The sequence below is a fragment of the Cygnus olor genome, chromosome 3 (genome assembly GCF_009769625.2).
Source record: "Cygnus olor isolate bCygOlo1 chromosome 3, bCygOlo1.pri.v2, whole genome shotgun sequence".
NCBI lineage: Eukaryota > Metazoa > Chordata > Aves > Anseriformes > Anatidae > Cygnus > Cygnus olor.
This window is the reverse complement of record NC_049171.1, coordinates 86585933-86607750: the sequence shown is the minus strand read 5'-3', so window position 1 is coordinate 86607750 and position 21818 is coordinate 86585933. Positions and strand designations below refer to the sequence as shown.

The window sequence follows — 21818 nt, the reverse complement described above, 5'->3', positions numbered from 1 at the left end:
CATTTTTTTTTTACTGATTAAAACCTGTTTAAAGAGTATAATACCTGGGTTATAGAAAATGAGAGAGAAAGAGAGAGAATACACTGTGGATTTGCCTGCACATGTACACTACATTTTTACAGATTATTCTATTATGTTGTGTTGTTTATGTATTTTTATATGATGAAACTGAAATTCAGACTACCAAATCTATCTGCATTGACAAGTTGAAGAATTCCATAGAACTAGTAAGACTAACCGACTATTTTTAGAAAGAAAGAAATGCTTAGAAATGCAAAAAAGAATCAGGTTGAATATACATTTAATCATATGAGTCATGCTCAGGGAAGCTGTAACATGGTTTTATCCTATTTAGTCTTAAATCTCCCATGTTAAAGCAAACAATACTAGCTCAGGCACCAACTATTTGATATCCTTATCATAATTATACTAAGACAGTACAAATAAAACATGCTTTCATTTTTTAAAGAAATAAGGTGCCTACAGACTGAGTAGGCAGGATGAGCTGAATGTTATCAGACTGAGTATGATACAGTAAGATATTACTGATTAAACTTCATTTCAGTATTGACGTTATTACTGCTTAATGCAGTGATACAGCAGCTTGACAATGCCATGCCAAGCTTTTTGCAAGAGCTGATTAATTGCTAAGTGTCATTTTCTGAGTTGTAGTCCAATGTTTTTCAGGTTTGATTCTCAGAGGTACATAGCAGTGATAATTTAATTGATCTCAACAAAACGTCAGTCTCAGAATTACCCCTACTTCACATGTTTTGATAAGAATCTAAATGAAAGCACAAATTCAATGAAAACAGTTTTTAGCTCATCAAGATTAGGGCCAGCAGCCTTGTCCTCAAGACCATTAATTTTCAAAGCATGTGAGTATCTGTGCAAGTGGTATTCAGAATCTACCTTTTTCCAGGTATTTGGGAAAAAGAGCTCTGCTAAATCAGGGCAACCTGACAAGCTCAAGGAAGTTTTCTGATAAACACAAAACTGAATTCAACTCCATTTGGTGGAGCAATGCAGGAATTTACTAAATTTAAAGGGAAATATTTTTGTTATCAATCTACACTACTATAACTATAAAGTTAACTTTTCTCTCTCCTTGTAAACCTACAAGGGTACTTACTTTCTTTTATGACAGGAATACCTAACTTTAGAATGTTTTGCTTGAAAGTCAAGTTTCTCGAATCTCAGCTAGCAACCTTTCCAATTCTCTGGATACAAGGCCCCTGCTGCCTCATCCCCACTTTGGGAAAAAAATAGCCAACGAGTTCTATCAATGTTCTGCTACTACAGAGCAATTTCTGTGTCCATCTTTCCGTATTCCAATAATGTCAATGAAAGGAAAACAAAACAAAACAAAAAAACACTAGAAAACTCTCTGGTCATGCCTTCAAGCCTCAACAAAGGTGCTGTTTCTTGCTAAATATTTCATATTCTTCCCAGTGGTTATTGTGTGCTAGCACATGGCTCATTGACACTGAAATATAGCACAAACCATCCTTTACTAAAAGGAAGTACAAACATAAGAGAAATTACAAAACAGACAAAACCCCCCAGATCAAAATATTCAAACAGAAAATTCTTACGCAGTGAAGTGGCTCTAGTCACTCAGTGGTTTCTCTGTCTGGTTTGACTTACCCAACCCTGCAACTACATTTATTGCATCATCAGAATATAAAAAAATGTCCTGCTGGGTCAAAACATTACTTTATCTAACCAGGAGTTTATCTCCAGCAGTGGCAAAAAGAGATGATAGTTAGGGGCACATGAGTTTTGCCACTATTTATGGTATTCCTTCTTATTCCAGCAGCCTCCAAAATCATTGAATTTGGGATGTTTTATATACCTACTCAAACATTACATTCATGTACCTGTTGTACATTAACTTGTCTATTTTTAAAAAAAAAAAAACTTCTGAAAATGGTTGCTCTACCATCTCCTGCAGCAGCAAGATCCCACCATTTACTACCTGCTCTACTTGCAAGTGTTTTATCTTACACTGAACTCTTGCTAGTACCAGAGTGCCCTCTAATTCTTGTAAGGATTAGTAGGATTTGGCAAACAAAGGGCCTACGCTGAGCTTATCCACCACCCTCAGAATTTTATAATCCACACTCATACCTCATCTCGGCATTCTCTCCAGACTGAGAGATCTCTGTTATTACATTATTAGGTTAATCACAGAATGACTGAGGTTGGAAGGGACCACCGAAGGTCATCTGGTTCAACCAGCCTGCTCTAACAGGCCAACATAGAGCAGACTGCCCAGGACCATTTCTCCATATTGATGAGGTCTCCCCTAAGACTTCTCTTCTCCAGGCTAAACAGTCCCAGCTCTGTCAGCCTTTCCTTATAAAACAGGTGAAGAGAGAGATTAGAAGCAGCAAAAAAAATGCTCCTGCTTATTAAATTGGTTTCTCAAACTTGAGAAAGTATTTAGCCTAACTTTCCAATAAGCTAAAATATTGTAATGTAACAGAACAATCTATACTCATATTCTTTATTACTTAAGATTTCCCTCAGATTAGCTGTACTACCATTCTAAAAAATGATAGTAAACATTTGCCGTTGATATACTAGTTTTGTTTTCATGTTGTTTGTTTTGTTTTCACTTTGGCTCCAATAATTACATAAAGTGTGCATTTCATGAATAGGTTTATTTTTATTAAGCTAATAAAATTAAAAATCCTGTCTAAATTAAAATTATCTTTGTCTTTCCTAGAAACATTAAGCTTTAGATATCTAGTTTGACTAATACATCACTTCAAAACCTCATAAACGTGTTGGAATTTCCTACCACTGAAGATTTACTTAATCAATGTTTGTTTATGAATCTTCAAGAACTGTCTCATGCACTGAATTTGTAACTCTTAATTACTCTTTTTCTTTTCTATGAGAATGTAGCAGAAACACTAACACGGCTGCAGACCATGCCCCAGCTGTAGTAGTATGCAGCCTCTTCTGTAGACTACAAAACCTAGGATCTCCGATCATGAAACCATTAATACTTATGAGAAAATAACTTTACAGTAGAATATATTAACTCAAACATATCAAGTTTCACCTTTATGTATTGTGCTGGCTTTTTAAAGAATAGCATATGCAGTTCAGAGACAAGATCCAAATAGCTGCCTATGCATCTAAAGGCCCAGGATCAAGGCAGTATTTGCAACTATGATGCAGCACATTGGCTCAGCACAGGAAAGACTTCCCACCCCCCCACCCCCCAAAATCAAAACTTTCTGAATGTCTCATGCAAGCACATAAAGTAAGTTTCTACAGCAGCTAAGAAGCATCACATAACACCCTTTCAGTTCAAGATGCACTTCTGCTGGTTACTCGTTCATAATAGAATGCAAACTGACTGCATTAGGAAATATTAATTTCACGTTTTCCTTCAGGAGAAGGAGAAAAAGCAGTAAAGCCCCCACCTCCTTCCTCTCCTCCACACTTTTCCTTAGAAAACAAACAGACAAAAAAACAGGATCCTGAAATACTTTCAAATATATTTGTGATTTAATTTCTGTTTTCTTCTCTCTATGACAAACAATCATCCTTTTTACACTCCTTCACATTTTAGAACATACTAAACACAACAGAAAAGATAACATTCTCAGACTTTCAATGCAGTTGTATCACTGTCCAAATCACTTTATTACCTTTCCTATTACAGATGCTTCCCCATATGGACACACTGATTTCGCTTATTTTTATTGTAGTTTTGGCAGTTTTCTCCCTTCCCGTCATTGTCAACTTATTGGCCATTATTATGGTCATTGTCAACTTATTGGCCACTGGCTTATTAGAAAAATATCTGAGATTTTTTTCTCATTTATTTTCTTGAGTCCTTTCCCAATCTCATCTCCTAACTCCTTGCGACATCAACTTCTAACAAAGTATCCAAAAAAAACAACAAAAAAACATGCACTATTTCTGTAAGCAACAAAAGAAAATAAAGTTATATAACTGTACTTCTCTCAACTATATATAAAAACTTGATTTTGTTGACCCTTATCCTTAACGCAAGAATGTAAAAATTGCAGACCCAATATTCAATGCTGAAGCAGTACCAGGGTGGAGCAGAAGTTACTTCCCTGTGCTTCCATTGTCTAATACTACTTACTAAATTTGACTACTGAGCTCAGACTTTCCATCAGGCCTTGACTGCACGGGCTACTCAACTCCCAATATACAAAAAAAGTTATCAATAAAGGAACGAGAAGTATCTGTTGGATAACTGCCAAAGTAAATTGTTTGCCTTTCTTTATTCAGAAGTGGCAGTTATAGTTGCTATCACAGCTTCAGCAAGATATATTTTAGATTAGATCTTGACTCTTTAAAGAAAAAAAATGTTTAAAACAAGACAAAAAAATCATTACTCAGTAATGTTTTAGCTTTCTTAGCAAGTAAGACAGATACTGCCCCAACCTTTTTGCAGGTTATTTTTATTTTTAGTGTTAACATGTTACACAAATCCATTTAAGACCATGCTGCGGAAAAAAAAAAAAAGTGACCTTTTGAGAATACTTTTTAAGAACCATAACATCCAACTTAAAACTGAATTCCATGCTCATTCACTGAATTAATTACTCATAAAAGACTAGTTATACACACCTTGTAGGAAGAAAGTAGGTTGCTCATGGCACCAGACCAGTGTCAGTACTGAGGTTAGGAAGAGGATCAAAACAAAAGGAACTTTTGTACTGGTGTACCTACACTCAGTAGGTACCACAACTGTCATGAGAGATTTGGAGCAACACTGGGTCAAAATATTTAAGTCAAATTAATCTGTCTGTTAACAGACAGGTATTACTAAACTACTACTTCATTTAAACTGTATAATAATACTTTTCATCATTGTATTATTTCTAATGAAAAATAGGTGGAAAAAGAGGTGGACTTCAAAATGCAAGATTTCATTTTTATACTAGTATTTAGCATTAATGCAATCACTTCTTATTTTCCTTTCAGTAACTCAATGATTGATGAGCAATCATCAGCCATAATATTTTAACATGCAGTTCTCAGCAGAAGAGTCCAAACAAATACCACTGTGAACTGGAAAGCAGTGACATCTTTTTTGAAGAGCAGAAATAAACACAATACATGCTTTAATTCCACAAACCCTTTATATTGGCATAAAACAGCACTGCTGTCATAGGAAGCAGTCCTCCCATCCTCTGGCAATCTGTTTCCACCAGAACCCCTTTGCTGGTGCAAGACCCCTATGGAGGCTGGTTATGGAGATACACATGAAGGAAGAGCGCCCTGATAGTACCACTTAAGAATAAGGTCTACAGTACGGTACGGAGAACAGTTTTCTCTGTTCTGCATATAAACTCCATAGATATGCTGACACTATTCAGCAGAATGGGTGACATCAGTCCCATATGAAACTCTGCTGCAAACACTTACCTACCAGGCCTTACACAGTCCTTTGCCCCATTCATCTTCAGCAACGTGGTATTAAAAACAGAGGAAAAATGAAACAGAGCACTGTTCATTCAGTTCCTCTCTCTTTTTTTTTTCCCCCCCTACAGTTCTTCAGGATACCAAGTCAATCTCTAAAGGTTCAGTGTTTATTACCAGGCTTACTATGCACTCTATAAATATTCCTGCCACGTGAGGAGCATTATTTGACTCACATTATGACCACTGTTTTAGCAAATCCACCTACACAATTCATATACTGTTTATACGTACAGAGAACAGTTATATCCTACTACGTATATGGTTGTACATGTATATACTCATGTATATGAATGGCACAAAATGGTATAGGAGAGGAAGGATGGACTAGATAGTTTCCAGAGGTCCCCTACAACCTAAATTACTCTAGAATTCTGTGAGCCTATGAATATACAACCCTAATAAAACACGATATTTTACTGCCTGTTTTCATGGATTAAAAAAATTAAAAAAATAAAAACCATAACATCGAACATGACAGAACAGTTTAGATACTGTGAAACTTGTCATTTTGTTCTGACTTTCAAAGTTGAAAATAAAAAAAATCTGAACTTTTCACAAAGAAACATTACAAAAAATATTTCAATATTTGTTCAGGCTATCATTTTCTTCATATACTCAGTACAAATTATGTTGTCTGTACAAGTGCAGTTTACACTCTTTGAAAACAAGGTTCCTCTGAAAACTGAACAAAGGTTCAGATTTGCCATTAAAAAGAAAAGCAAAAAGCATTCTGTGGTAAGGAATTTGTAGTCTACTAACATTTGTCAATATTAACCTACTCTTTCCCATCTTTCAGTCTTGTGTTGACTTGTTTTTCCTTTATGATCTTCCCACTACCCCAAATAGCCAACAGAATAAACATCTAGATCGAAGTTTTTTGTTGTTGTCGTTGTCTTTTTTTTTTTTTTATATAAAAAAAGCAACTAAGCTGCTGAAGTCTAACTTGACAAAAATCAGGCTACGTAGTGACTAGTAATTCCATCTGGAACAGTACTCTTTTTTTTTTTTTTTTAATTATTAAAACCAAGGCACTACTAACAAGTAGGGGCCCCACTACTGCAGTTGGTAGCTTAGCAATTATATCTTTCATCACTCATCTTCACCCAGACACACAACAGTACTCACCTACACTCCTCAGCCTCTTACCCACACTCCAGTTCCAGCTGTCATCAATCCTGCTGGCCTCCTTCCCTATCCCCCCAGCCTCAGTCTTGCGTATGCACCCAAGATACTACCCTTCTCTTTCACTCTTCCTTGATCCTTCAAGGCTTGCTGCCTTCTCTAGTCTCCTACTGTACACCGCATAAATCACTCAACTCTGGGATATGAAGAAAGTGTTTTTGTTTGGTAGCCTCAAACTCTCTGCTCTCCCTCAGCCCCTCAATTTCTAATCCCCACTGCAAAGCTCTATACTTCCCTTAAATTCTATTAGTTTCCTTCTCCAATCTCTTCAAAGGCTCTGCTCCTTTACCCTCCTAACATGCATCTTCCTACAATTAAAAATACAAAGTACTTCAGAAAAACAATATATAGTCATATAAACCCACTAAATTGAATAAAGCATCATGTTCTCAATCCTAAGCTTGTAGAAAGCATGCTACAGAAAGATCTTGGGATCACATTTCACAAACTCAAGAGTTAACTCTTAGCGTTTTGTATGAAATACCAAAAGTAATTATTCTACAGTGTTTAGCGCTGATGAAGACTCACCAAAAATAATACTCTGCTTTTGGATACCACATTTTAAAGAAGTGTGGATAAACTTAGGAAAACTTAGAGAGGAACAGCATAACAGTAAGTCCAAGGAAACTATGCCATAAGGAAAGTTTACTTGCTAATTCTAGATGAAATGCAACTGAGGTTGATAAGATATTCCAGATATTTATTATGAAGACTTGTTTGCCACATACTCAAGACAGAAAATGAAAAAGTTCCCTTGAATTTTCACACAGGTAGATTTGCACTGAATTTTAGGAAAAATACAAAGAGGAGCACTAGAAGAGACAAAGACTGTACAACCTTCTTCTGTGGAGGATTTAAGAAAACATTTAGCAAGCATAGGAAAGGCATAACAAACTCAAACCTGTCTGCAGATGAGATTTTAGATTATACTGTTTTATATACCTACTTTCATCCCCCTACTTTTATTATTCATCTTTACCAAAGCCTGGATCAAAAAGCACACTGAATTATATCTTCCACTTCACCAAGAATAAGTCACAAGAAAGGGTTATTTGTGTTCCCATGAAACGGAAAATGAGTAAACACCGAAAATGCTGTAAAGTGTTTCACTATGCTTCTCCACAGTTGTTTCACTCTTCAATTTTTAAGGGTCATCACCTTGTAACCTAGAGAAATCTTAAGATTTAAATTTTAATATTTATGCACAATATATTCCTACTGTGAAAAAAAAAAGTATAATCTTAACAAAGCATGTCATTTTCACTAGTATTGTGTTTTGAAATACAGCACTCTCACTAAAGATTAATTTTACCTTGTTGCTCAGTTTAAATATTGTCTGAAGAAAAAGAGAGAGTAAAATTTATTATAATATTTATCTTTTTTCTTTTTAAATGGGCACTGCTCACAAATATAATTTGAATTTTGAAGGTCATTGAGAAGAACTTAGATACTATGTGGGCTTCATTAGATGCAAGTACACTAGTTGTGTATGTTAGATAGAAAAAAAAATCGTGTCCACTTTTACCTGGTTTGCATTCATAGAGATCACAGCATTCTCCTGGCTTTCCTGATGCCTTAGAAACCAATATATTCAAATAGCCAGGCTGGCAAACCTTCCTCAAGCAGCCTGCAGGGTTACACACACAACGGCTTGGGAGAGGACAGCATTCCCCGGGAGGAGCATAACCTTCAATCAAGATGGAATCTTCTGGACAGCGAGGAGAAAACTGGACCTCACAGCGGGCCTTGGAGCAATCAGGTTTCTCTTCTGAAAGGGAGAGAAAAATCAGCATGCCATATATGTCAGTAAAACGCTGTTCTGAAGCTGTAAAGGTGAGCTCAGATAAAGATCCTTCTATTCTTCCTCCCCCAAGTCAATAAATAGAAAATTTCTACTTCTGAACTGATTTGCAAAATTAATGGAATATGCTTCAGACCATCTTGGTATTTGCAAGACGGCAAATATGTTACAAAGTATCATACAAAAAAAATCTAATTTGTGCTATCTGCATGACTGCTGAACTCACACGTCAGAAACAGCAATGAAACTACACATTTGGCCATGACATTAGGAACCAACTTGTCACATCGTGCACAGCCCTGATGTTCATGCCTACACCTTCAGTTTCCTAAGGTTTTCCATAATGAGCAACTGGTGTTAGCTGATTGATTTATTAAACTCATTGACCTAAACTAAGATTTCACATACTCAAACAGGTGTTTAAAAGTTTAACAGCTAACATATGTGGAGAATTCATACATTAGCAGATTTTCCCTGTACATGCTCCTGGTGCTCATATTCAAAGTGTTCCTACGGCTTTAGTGGCTTGAATATCAGAAGAGAAAAAAGGTTTGACTAGCAAGGAAGAATGAGGCTCTGGCTGCAGACACATAACAGTAAAAGAAGGAATACTGAGGAACAAGTTCAACAAGTTAGTGGGAATAGTGACAGACTGGGCAACACCAAGATTGGCAAAGAGAGAATGAAGATGGAAGTAGTATTTGGAGAACTAGAGAACAGTCTTCCAAAATTATCCCATTATCAAAAGAAAGAAAAAAAATCTCAATTCTGGCAGAAAAGTTGCGTTGTGCTCTCCAATTTCCCAAGCTACACTGGGAAAAATAAATAAAAAATCATTCCCATGACTGGTTTACTCCATAATGGACTATAAAAAAAACTTGTTCATATACAAGAAGACACCACTTTGCTCAATGTAACTGAGTGTTTTTAGAGAACAAGTGGATAAAAGACCCTCAGAAAAGCAGTATTTTTAGGTAAAGACAAGATAGTGAAGGTACTTAGCATTTTAAGTATCTGTATATTCTGCAGGCATCCTTTGTGGGCCTAACCAGAAAAAGAACAAAGCAGAAAACCAAGACCCAAATTTATAAACTGTTTATAACATTCCTTGGTTACTTACAGGTTTACACACTAGATGGTTCTGCTACAAATGCCACCTATTACCCTTACAAATTAATCAGCTACTTTGATTGTTGTCATTAAAGTTAGATGCAGAATATTAGAAAGAACTAAAAACTTTATTAATCTGTTTATTTAATGTCATTTTCAGAGTTAATCTCTAATGAAAATATCAATGATTGAATATGACATATCAAGTATGAGCCTCCATAATAAAAAGTCAAGAATATCTTCTCCAAGAATTTAGTAACTCACCGTTTTGGACTTTTTTTTTTTTTTTTTAACTGAAATTAGTTGACATTGCAATTAAAAAAAGAAAAGCAAAACAGCAAATGTGAAATTCTGCTTCCAAATATACACTAATTGTCAATAATAGGTTTTTTTTTTTTTAAAAGGATCATTTTTATACTTAATTTTAGTATATTCTTTGGACTTCAGTTGATGATGAAGAATCAAAACAGTATTTCTCATGTACATGGCTGATTTCCTAACTACGCATTACGTTCATATAAATTTTGATAGACACAAAACCTAGACATATAAGTGCTTACAAGAATGTTAATCTAGGTCTTAGCATTAGTTCTTGCAAAAGCAAATCATGAATATAAACATTTGTCTCACTTTTAGTTGAGGCATGGTTATGCATTTCTTTCATGTACAAGTGTTTTAAATTTCTTGCAAGTAATACAGATTAATACTTAAATGTGATACTAGATATTGCCATAATTCTTCAAGTTCCTACTGTTTAATATGACTCATTATTTTAAGAGGAAATGTCTTAAACATCCATCAAATACATGTTTGTGTTTTAATACCATGTTACTAAAGATACTTTGAAATCAACTTAAGATCGTTTTTTAATCCAGCGTCACTATTACTTTTGTTCTTCATCATCCCAAAAAATAAACAAAAAACCCTCCTTACTTCTACTAGTATAAATCCCACTTTCATACAGTATTCTCAACCTACATACAATGTAGAACATTACCATCCCACTATACAAATGAAACTGAGCAACTAGAGTAACAAGTAAATCTACCCAGGTCAACAGACAATTTTCATCCAGGTTCCTAACTCCAGCCCACATCTGAGTCAAGGGCAGGAAGAGCCCCTTTCCCCAGACCATGACATGATTCAGTATTTCGAATGTAATGTGCTTTTTCCTTTAGCGGAAAGGAGCAAATAGCCAAAACAATATGCGACTGGCAATGTTTAAACTGTTTTCTTGTAGAGTCCCTACTTCATACTTCTGGAAGCAATCTGATCTAAAACGTGAAATCCAGCAGCTCCCGAATCAGTATCACTGTATTTTTCTAAAACTTTATAATCAGTTAGCACCACACTTGTGTAACTGTCATGAGCCTACCACACATGGCAATATTAATAAGTCAGAATTATGTTTTACTACATTTCAGTAAAAGCTGACGAGGGCTCCTCATTTTGATACTAAGTCTGAATGGAAGACATTACCTTTAAGCAATCATTAAAAAAGTTTCAAGGTTTTTCTGCTTGTTATCTTAGTAACTGATAAGCTTGCAAATATATCTATCTTCCCTATTTACAGGGATAAAATTTTCTGCAAGGCATATTTTTAAAATTCATTGTACTTCTTTAACTTAATAGCTTACGTTTTCATTACTTCATCTAAAGAGCAATCAAAATAATATTTGGCATTTATTTTGTGAACAAATTCAAAAACAGCCATAAATGCCACTGCTTTAACAGGATTCCTGATTTAATTCCATTATATACCGTTACTTAAGATTCATCAAACCAGAGGAATCACTTGTTTAATAACTCTCTTTCTTCTCCTTTATTACCAAATGCTTCCAGCTCTTACAAAAGGGACACATAAGAAAATATCTGTCAGACCAGAAAAATTTAAAATAGACTTCCTCGAAAGGCTGAAAGCGGCATTCCACAGAAAACAACTGTGAAATACTTTGCTACTTTACCCCTTTCATACACCAACCAGGGACTATTTCAAAGTGGCTTCTCAATAGACCACAACAAAAACCTGTTGCTTCTCTGTCATACACACACATTGTGAAACACTGGCCTGTATCCCAGATGTTGTTTTAAGCCATTACATTTAAGCCATTACAGGATTTTCCTGACCAACATCTTTAAAGTCAAACAAGGTATCGGTATTAAGGCTCTATTTTATTGTTTATCTATCTCTTTATTTATCTTTTTTGTGCAATAAATAGAAAGGTACACAATCATTATAAATGTTCCCATCCCTCAGTGTGCCCAGAAACAGAACTTCATTTTCCAACATAGTGTATCAAACCTAAAAAAAATCAGATTTTCAAGGAAATGAAGGATATATATGTGATTTTTGATGAAATAAATCAGCACAGCAAATACATAAGATATGTATTCCTCAATAAAGAAACGGCATGACACTCAAATTACGTGGCAAGAAGATACATGTGGATCAAATTCTCCTAATCCATAACTCCCTCACAAGAACAATTTCATATAACCACAACTGCACGTAGAAAGAGAATACAATTCTATGTTAAAGCAGACGTCTCATTTTATAATTCAGAGTTTGTAGTCAGAACACTTATAACATTAATTAAAATATATATTCATAAAACATTGTTTGACCTCCACCCTTGAAGCAGCTGATAGGTATCCTTTAATAACTGGCTGAATATGAGCCAGCAGTGTGCTCAGGTGGCCAAGAACGCCAACAGCATCCTGGCTTGTATCAGAAATAGCGTGGCCAGAAGGACCAGGGAAGAGATTGTTGCTTTGTACTCGGGCACTGGTGAGGCTGCAGCTGTGTTCAGTTTTGGGGCCTTCACTACAAGAAGGACATTGCAGTTCTCGAATGTGTCCAAAGAAGGGCAACAAAGCTGCTGAAGGGTCTAGAGAATAAGTCTTAGGAGGTAGCTGAGGGAGCTGGGGTTGCTTAGCTTGGATGAAAGGAGGCTTGGGGGAGACTTTATCACTTTCTACAACTACCTCAAAGGAGGCTGTAGCCAGGTGGGGGAGGGTCTCTTCTCCCAAGCAAGAAGTAATAGGACAAGAGGAAATTGCCTCAAGTTGCACCAGGGAAGGTTTATGTTGGATATTATGAAAAAAATTCTTCACTGGAAGGGTTGTGAGGCATTGGAACAGGCTGCTCAAGGAGGTAGTTGAGTCATCATCCCTGGAGGTATTCCAAAGACGACTAGATGCAGTGCTTCAGGACATGGTCTAGTGGCAGAGTTGGCAGTACTAGGTTAGTGATTGGACTGGGTGATCTTAGAAGTCTTTTCCAACATAAGAGGTTCTATGATTCTATAATAAGGTAACCATTTTAGTAAGAGCTCCTAGAACTCACAAATTAATTTAACAGAGTGAAGGGCTGTATACACTTTTACTGTTTGCTTTTCACAGAATCAGGTAATAGAAAAAGCATATACAACTTAACCACATTTCAGTCTCTTCTTTAAAATAGAGGGGGGAAGAGGAGGGGAAGCATTAAAAAGGAGAACAATTAGTTACTTGTCAAGGATGCGTCCATCAAACTTCTCAGAATTTATGTCTGAACAGATAACCCACAACCCAGTTAAAAAAAAAATTAGTTGCCTGCAAATGTTGCTTTCATGTTCAACCAAGCAGCATTTCAAATGACTACACAAAGCAGAGACACTTATCAGTTGGTTTGCTGATGAGCCCTCTCCGTGGGACACATTCTCTTTATAGTCTTTCATCAAACACCACTGAAGCTAGAAGCATTCTGTAGCGCTCAAATCTCACCAGGCTGAGCCAACAAAATCTCTGCAGAGATAAAGGAAGAGTCTGGATCGATCAAACTCAAAGTTATACAAACTATCTATTCAGAAACAGTCAATCTTCCAAAGAAATTTGGAAATGTATCTGGAAAAGTAACATTAAAAAAAAAATCAGAAAATCAGACAATCAGAAAAACTCACGTTAAAGAATAAGACCTATAAGAATCCTATCCTTGGAAACAAAAATTCACTCAAAAAGGCAACCTTAAAGACCATTTAATAAAAAAAATACTAAATTTATCAATAACAGTGCTATTTTAAGGTATAAATTAATTCATATTTCAAGACAAACATCGTTTTCTGTGGGTCTGAAGGTTCAGGCTTACTTTCTGTTACTTTGGATGACCCTGCAAAAAGATCCTGCCATTACTAAGCATAGCACAGAGGACAACCTAGGAATAACAAGAGAAACCAAACCACATAAGTTACAACATGCTGTGCTTTTAAAATGAAAATTAAGAGGGATCATATATTTAAAAAAAATAGAATTTCTCAAAAAACATTTTTCATTTTCATTTGATTTTCATTTCAAAAACCACAGGAAAGTTGTAACACTTCACAAGTCAAAGCATAGTAACGTTCAGGCTGCCCTTTCATTGCAGCCACAGTATATTTGTTGTAGAGTGCATGAAGGGGAAGGGGAGCAACCTTCAAAGAACAGAATGAAAAGAAGAAGTCAAGATGCAGGTGTTTTTTTTTTTTTTTTTTTTTTTTTTAATTAATACTAGAAAGAGTCAGTCATAAAACAAGAGCTGTAAAGCTGGAAGCAAACACCCAAATTTCTCAGTTTCTCTATATCAAAAGCACCTATATATTTTAATATGTTTCCCATGAACTTATGAAGTTGCTATGGGTAAGTGAATGTACAATGGCAAGTTACTGGAGCCTTTATTTCACAGTCAGCACTTTCTTAGACAGAAGGCAGCTTCTTTACCTCCCTGAAAGGTTTATACAATACTGGGCATTCAAACTAGCCACTAGTTAGCAGTATTTTTATTAACACTGCCACTGAATATAGGAAGTCTAAATCTCAGGAATTTTGTTTGTTTGTTTTGTTAAGTACAGCAGTTGTAACAACCCTCATGAAACACATAGTACGTACACCCCCGGCTCCCAAACACATCTTGGCCAACACCAAAGGGTGGAAATCAAAACGGTTCCTGAAGGAGAATTAAAAACATAGCTTTCACCTCTGTATCAAATTCTTTTCCTTCATTATATTTGCATGCTCTGCTTTGACACGCAGAGAAAGTATATGCCAAGTTAAGTTAATGGGAAAAGCAGAGCAGCAAAAGCATTGGTCAGCACAGTGAAAGGATCTTACGGTACTACATCATGTGGGAGAAACGGAGAAGAAAAGCCACCGCAGGGGCAGGAGGCTGCTCTCCTTATTCTTCAGGTGAAGTGAAACGGATCTGTGCTTTTCTGGAAACCTTTTCAGGGAGTGATTTTTATCATATTGTCAAAAATTCATGTGACCACAGATGCCTTTCCTCAGTCACCATAGAAACAAGGGCAGAGTGTTTTCATAGAAGGAGAAGGTTAAAAGAGAACTGTAGGAGACTCGGGTCCTAATGCTTCCACAGAGATACTTCAACTGTGCAGCTGCTCTCTAAAAAATAAGTTTTTAATATGTGCATACATACATACAGATAAATATACACATAGAGAGATTAAAACTTACTTTTCCTGTACATCCCTAGGATGCACATTGAATAAGAAGAATTTTGGAATAGTTAACTTCATATCTGATAGTTTCATCTTTCAGAGAAGTTCAGACCAGAACGTGGTTCATTAAGATGAACACCTTGTACGAGTAAGCAAAGTGACGCAATAAGATCAGCGTAGGTGCTTTGAAGACACATGCTGTGCAGCTTTGCTTTTTTGTTTAGTTGTAAACTGGTTTTGTGAAATCTAGGCTAAAATACAGCCAATTTTACAGTATAGTCTTACAGCCACCATTGAAACGCATCACAAACAATAGGCATACTGTACTGTTACACAGTGGCAGGAAGGAAATATTAAAAGGATTAGAGATAAACAAGAAAAATGATTACCCAGCTAAAGCGGTCAGACAGACAGGGATCGATATCGGAATGCAAAATACCCCAAAGGATTTTCGAGAATCAAAAGGACAGTTATAGTAGATTAAAAAATGAGATTACCTTACACATACAATATGCACAGTCCTGTATACGGATGAACTGCTACAAATAAAAAAAGGAACAAGTGCCTGACCTTTTACCTAATACTGAACTTTATTTAAAATCCATTCTGTTTTGTAAATGAGTTTTATTCGCTTTCGAGCATTCTGACACCCTGGATTTTACATACTACATGATTGAACAATCTGTCTAACCCATATTATACCGTAATCTTGTGATTTAACAGCAACAACCAGCATTAAACATGTGCTAAAAAATACAGTCAGAGACACAAATTTTACTAATTATACACTTGTCAATGTACATCTTTGCAACATGCCATTCTCTATGGATTTTTCAAAGATGTTTCATTTCAAGGACCAAATGACCATAAACATGGCTTATACCTCTCCAGACAGACAGAACCAACCAAGTAAGGCAATAATCCCATTTGGACAGCAAAGCTATTAGGATGTTGTATTCCACTTCCTCATTTTATTTTCCTCTATTTCAATACTGAATATATATAGATAGTATATATATTTCTTATATATATAGTGTATACATACATATATACACACACTATGCATAGTATATATTTATATATTTTTCATATATATATATATAATATTTTATAATATCATATTATATAAAAGTTTGTAACTCAAAAACACTGCACACCAGAATGGCAGTCAAGCTGTAACTCAAGGTGTTGTCTGCCAAGGAAAGGGCTTTACCAGAATCAGTGCAGATTTATCAGACATCAGATGCCCTTTCTTCTAAACCCAACTGCAAGTTCAGTGAAACCAATCTTGTTTGTGGCATAATTCGCACTTGGGTTCATACCTCCCAGTTCAAAGCACTTCTGTGTTAGACCAAGACCCACACATGACCCAAAAACTAGTTCTCCTGTTAGTCCATTTCATTTAAAACCTCTTTCAATGAATGCATATTAACATTTTTTAATATACAGTAACAACTTGACACTGGCAAGTGTGAATCCAAATCTCTTGAGGGTAACATTAGTTATTTGACACAACTGTAACTAGCAATACATAAAGAGAAGGAAATGAGTCCAGCCTGCTCTACACCAGACAGGGAAGCATGCAATTCCAGGGACATGATCCATGCTACCAGCAACTGCACTGCTATTAATCAAGTCAAAGCACCTTTGAACTTCAGTATTGAAAATCCTTCTGATTTCAGATGGAGAGATGAGTGGATAGATACCTGTAGTCAGATTTACAGAAATGAAGCACTGCACAATGATGTGGTTACAGATTTGTCAAGGTACTCAGCAGACACTGAGCTGTTGGGTTACCTCTGCTGTTTAAAAAATAAAAAATCAACACCATCACAACTGAAATAACATTGTACATTATTTCTTTATGTAAGAGAACTTATGCTGGATGAATGATACTACTACTACTGGTCAACGTATTTAGTTGCAAATCAATGGAAATTTCAAAACAGAGAATGAGTATGTAAACAGTAATGAGGTGGTCTCAACTACAGAGCCAAGACTTCAAAGAATGCCAGAACACTTTGGAAGTTAGCCCAAAAAGAATATACTAAATTTTCAACCAGTGTAAACCGCATTCACTTCAATGACTTACAAAAATGTACACTATGAGTAAATTTACCTAAAGGTAATTAATAAAGCAGTAAGTAGTCTTTATTACAATGATATAAGCAGCTGCAAAACAGTTCTGTATGGGTACCAAACTGATGACAAAGCACAACTATTTGGAACAATTCTGCTTAGTATAGCTTAAAATATATATATATAAGCTAGGTGACATCTGGAAAAATAATCACAAGTATTCACTGAAGGAGAAGTACTACTACATGTACCTTGATGCGACAAGAAGAAAGGGATTTAAATTTGAGCAGGCAACTTGTACCCCACAAAAGGCAACAACCACTGGAGGTACTTCTGAACACAAAGACAATAGAACTATGTGCTCTACCACAAACCCACACCCAAGGCACTATTCTCAAATCGTCAAGTTTGCTTCCTAACCAAAGTCAGAAAACGTAAGCATAAGAATGACCCAGAAAACACTTACATTACTTGCATTTGCAATAAATGTTATCTACAATTGAAATAAATAACTGAACTTATAAATAAACGAGAATTCACATGCATAAGAAGTTAGCAACCAAAATAAAACTCGTAACAGCAAGAATTAGGCTCTCTAGAACTAGATTTAAAACAAAACAAAAAACAACTGAGGTGTAAAGATTAACTTAGAAAAGAAAGTTCTGATATTCAGAGGAACACAACTTTTTGGTACTACTGAAATTGAATCAACTGCTATCTTTTCCTTTCTTTTCCTTTTTTTTTTTTTTGGAAGTTAATCAAAATAAATAAATTTAGGATATGTGGTTTCTTCACATTCTCTGATCTCTGCTACCACTCAAAAATAAACAAACAAAAAACCAACCCCCTCCCATCTCAAAATGAGGACTTAAATGCCTTACAATACTTTTCATAAGGAAACTCCACTATGCAAACTAGCTTTCCTAGCTATTATGTTCAAAGAACCTCTGTATGCTTATAACCAGCTTAACCACATATTTCTTAAATTCCTTCACAAAAACACTCAAGATACGTAACACTGGAAAAATGAACTCTGCAGGATTTCATTCTTTTCTCCTCTTTAATATTCTAAGATACTGTAATATCAGAAAGTAAGAAAAAAGGCATAGCGTTCTTTTAGACAAACAGAAGCTGCCTACTTTCAATGGTGAAGGCCAAAGCCCAGGTATTTCAAGACATTTTTGTTCCCCAGCTTCTATGGTTCAAGTCTTCTCTTAACTTTTCTGGGTTGGATTTTAAGTTCTTCTAAATAGCCTTTTAAATTATAGAATGTAAATGCATTTCTATTCTATACAATGCTCTATACTACCGGAGATCTTTCTGAATTCTTATTTTTTTTACTTTTTTTTTATGAGTATTTTTTAAATGTTTGTCTCCTAGAATGAATTAAAATACTAACTACAATAACTATTACTTTGCAATTCATCAATTACCAAACTTCCAACAATTTACCAAACAAAATTTCTATGTGTTAGGACTACAGGAAAAACAGCTCTATATACCCTAAGAAATGTGACAGCAAAGCAGAAGGAGCAATTACAATTTGGGGTAAAATCTATACTGGCACAGTGAATTCTTATTTAAAAATCCTTGGTGCCTTGCAGTGAAAAAAATCTCCAATATTTGTAGTTTGTTTCCAATTACATAAAAAGAAAGATTGGCAACATGAAAGAATTTTCTAAACAGCTTGGTCCACCAGAAAAAGCACATCTGTGGGATTTTTGTTATTATTGTTGTTTGCTTTCTAAAGAGATATAGATTTACTTTTGCAGAGAAATGACACTTAACAAAACTGTAGTTAAGATTATTTCACAGAATACAGAGATGGTAGATATTCCACACAAAACATTTGTCTCCAAAGATGAAATCTTCTAATAAACTAACACATCTGAGACTTCAGATGTAAGAAGAACAATTAAGCAGCGTATTAGAAGACTCAGTTGTAAGAGATGTTAAAACACTTTGGTTTTATGGAGGCAATTTTTCATACTCAGTGTAAAAAATATGGAATATTTGAAATACAATATTCTATGTATATAAACTTTCTTGAATAAAAGGACCACATGAACTAGGAAAAATAATGTTAAGTGCTTAAATGTTACACAGCTAATTTTGTTAATTTCTAAACTCCTGCTTGCAATACTTGTTTTAAGCACTAGGTTTTATGGGTTTATTTTTTCATACCTACCAATCACACAAATGCAAAACCAAACAAAAACCCTTCTTTATTAAAAAAAATCAAAAGAAAAAAAGAAGCAAACAATTTTATTTATAGCCTAGGACCTACAGAGTTTAAGGTTGAAAATACAGCTGTCCTACTACTGCACAAAAGTTTTTGAGAATCAATTGGAAAAATAAACAGGTAACTGCAAATTTGAGAATCATATTACTCTGCTTCCAAAATGCAGTAGCATTCAAACCAGAAATATATACATATTTAGGTTAAAAAAAGTCACATGCACATGTGTATATATTTATAAACAGCCCTCAAACAGAATTAAGTCCACAAGGAATCATAGTATGGGAAGTCCAAACAAGTTTTTCCATTCTGCAATACTACCATACAAAACCCAATGTAAGAAGATTATTTTTAAAACAAACTGAAAAGCATGTAATAGCCACAGTTTTTATTCCACAAATAGTCCATAAACATGTGCCTGCAAAGGGCTGTTCAAGTACCTAAACCAAGTGCTCAAAATAGACAGTATGAATGAAATACAGCTTTGTGTCTACCCTGTATTAAATGCTACCAGATATCTCCCACCTGTTGCAGCATCCCTTATTCTGCCTCAAAGTAGCAACATCACAAAGGGAATTAAATGACAAAACTACAAAAAAGCAGAAAGTTAGAGCTTACGCAGCACTGAGCTTCTGTTAGCACCAGCACAAGAATTTTGCTGACTGCAGTAGTCATTAAACTTGGACCCCCGTATTTCAAGCTGGATGAATGCCATCACCTTTTATTATAAACAAAAGACAGCGAGCCTGGAAAAAGATCAACAATCCTACGCCAAATATATAAAAATAATCTCTCTGTTTTAGGATATTGTTGACTGCAATGTTCTTTAATTAGATTCAATTTCTGATCTCATTTAACTATACCGCTAAGTATTAACTAGCTAGAAAGCTCTCCTCCAAGAGCTTAAAAAAAGAGCTTCCAAGATCTAGAAGACTACAGGTGTGGCAAACAGTTTTTCACTTTTTTTTTTTTTTAAAGCAGGAATACCAATCTACAAGAGTACCACAAATTATTATTTCATTTTGCTTCTTTATCCTGTGCTTTCCTTATGTTTTTCCTCTTCATTGTCCTTTCCTTTTAGGTTATCCATTTATTGTTCATGCCCTTGTTAAAGCAAATCCCCCAAACTATTTACTTCACATCTTTTCTAACCTTTTGCCTTACTTACTATACATCTTTAATAGCATAAAACACAGTAACATACTTGGTTCCGTACAAATATACATACATACAATATATATACATACTAAATGCTATTTTCTCTCAAACATCAAAGAAAAGCATATTTGTGGCATTGCGCATAACAACTTCCACTATGCAACTAGAAAAAGAAAAACTGAGAAATTCAGCTGCAGAAGTTTTCAGTTAACACAGCTTCTTAGGGCAGTTTGAGCCTTCGAATGTAGTGTTTACAGGAACTAAAATGCACATTACACACCTTTGTGAAACATGATGCATAGTGATGATGGTTATTGCTAGGAAACTCCAGATATGGTTATACTTCGTAAATGCAATGAATCAAGTTAGTATTATTTCTTGTAAGGTTCCCACAACTGTATTTCCTGCACAGGTTTGGGATTGTCACACCCAAAGCCATTTTTTAGACCAAAGTTTGTGTAGTGCATGTTTCAGGAGCTGGGCACAATCAGTGTACATTACTCCTACACAGAAGTTTGCAGAGTATAATGTTCAGTGATCAGAGACAAGTCATACCAGAATGCACCTTGTGAGACACCAAGCTGGGAAAGTAGGATTTTCTGCTGAATTAAAGAATTATTCAGAAACTAGTCAGTATGAGACCCTGACCCATGAAAGTGATGCTAGCATCTCCAAAACAGAGGAAAGCAACCAATTATGTATCTGAACAATTGACAAACTCCTCACAGAAACCTGGAAAACCTCTACAAGAAGGAAATGACAAATGCAGTTTTGAATGATAACTGCAGAAGAGCCCTGAAGAAGGGACTGCTTCTGCCAACTCTCATGTCACAACGATAGTGATTCTACCTGATAAACACACACTGGGAGGCAATGCAAGAAGGAAGGCCAGAGTTGTAGCTGATAGCTGTGATCAAAATCATTCTATCACCCAAACAAGACTAATGAAAAATGGGGAAGAAAAATATTTGAAGTTACTTGCCAACACTAGGAAATTATATCTCAAAAGATGTAATAATTGATACAGCCTAGACACTGGACTACCTGTATAACTTGATACAATACATTTCTTTAAGAAACCCAAAAGGCTAAGAAAATATTCCTTTCTACAGGCCAAGCTATGAACTGGTATTGCAGAAGTCAGCAAAACCTGAGCAGTACTAAAAAGGGAAGCCTACTGACATCCAACAAGGCAACTGCTACCAAGCATCTCTTGCTAGAGTACCATACACTTTGATGCATGCATCCCAGAGCAGAGTTAGACTACTTTAAACAACACTATTTTCATTGTTTTTCCCTG

The 21818-nt window shown here is 35.4% G+C and overlaps 1 protein-coding gene across 1 annotated transcript in view; it reads right to left on the bottom strand.

The window, feature by feature from the left end:
- Positions 1–21818, bottom strand: part of CRIM1 (cysteine rich transmembrane BMP regulator 1) — a 181361-nt gene that overhangs the window by 88203 nt on the left and 71340 nt on the right. Inside the window, exon 3 of the mRNA XM_040550892.1 lies at positions 8189–8431. Coding sequence (XP_040406826.1) covers positions 8189–8431 — 243 coding nt within the window. The remainder of the gene's footprint in view (positions 1–8188; positions 8432–21818) is intronic.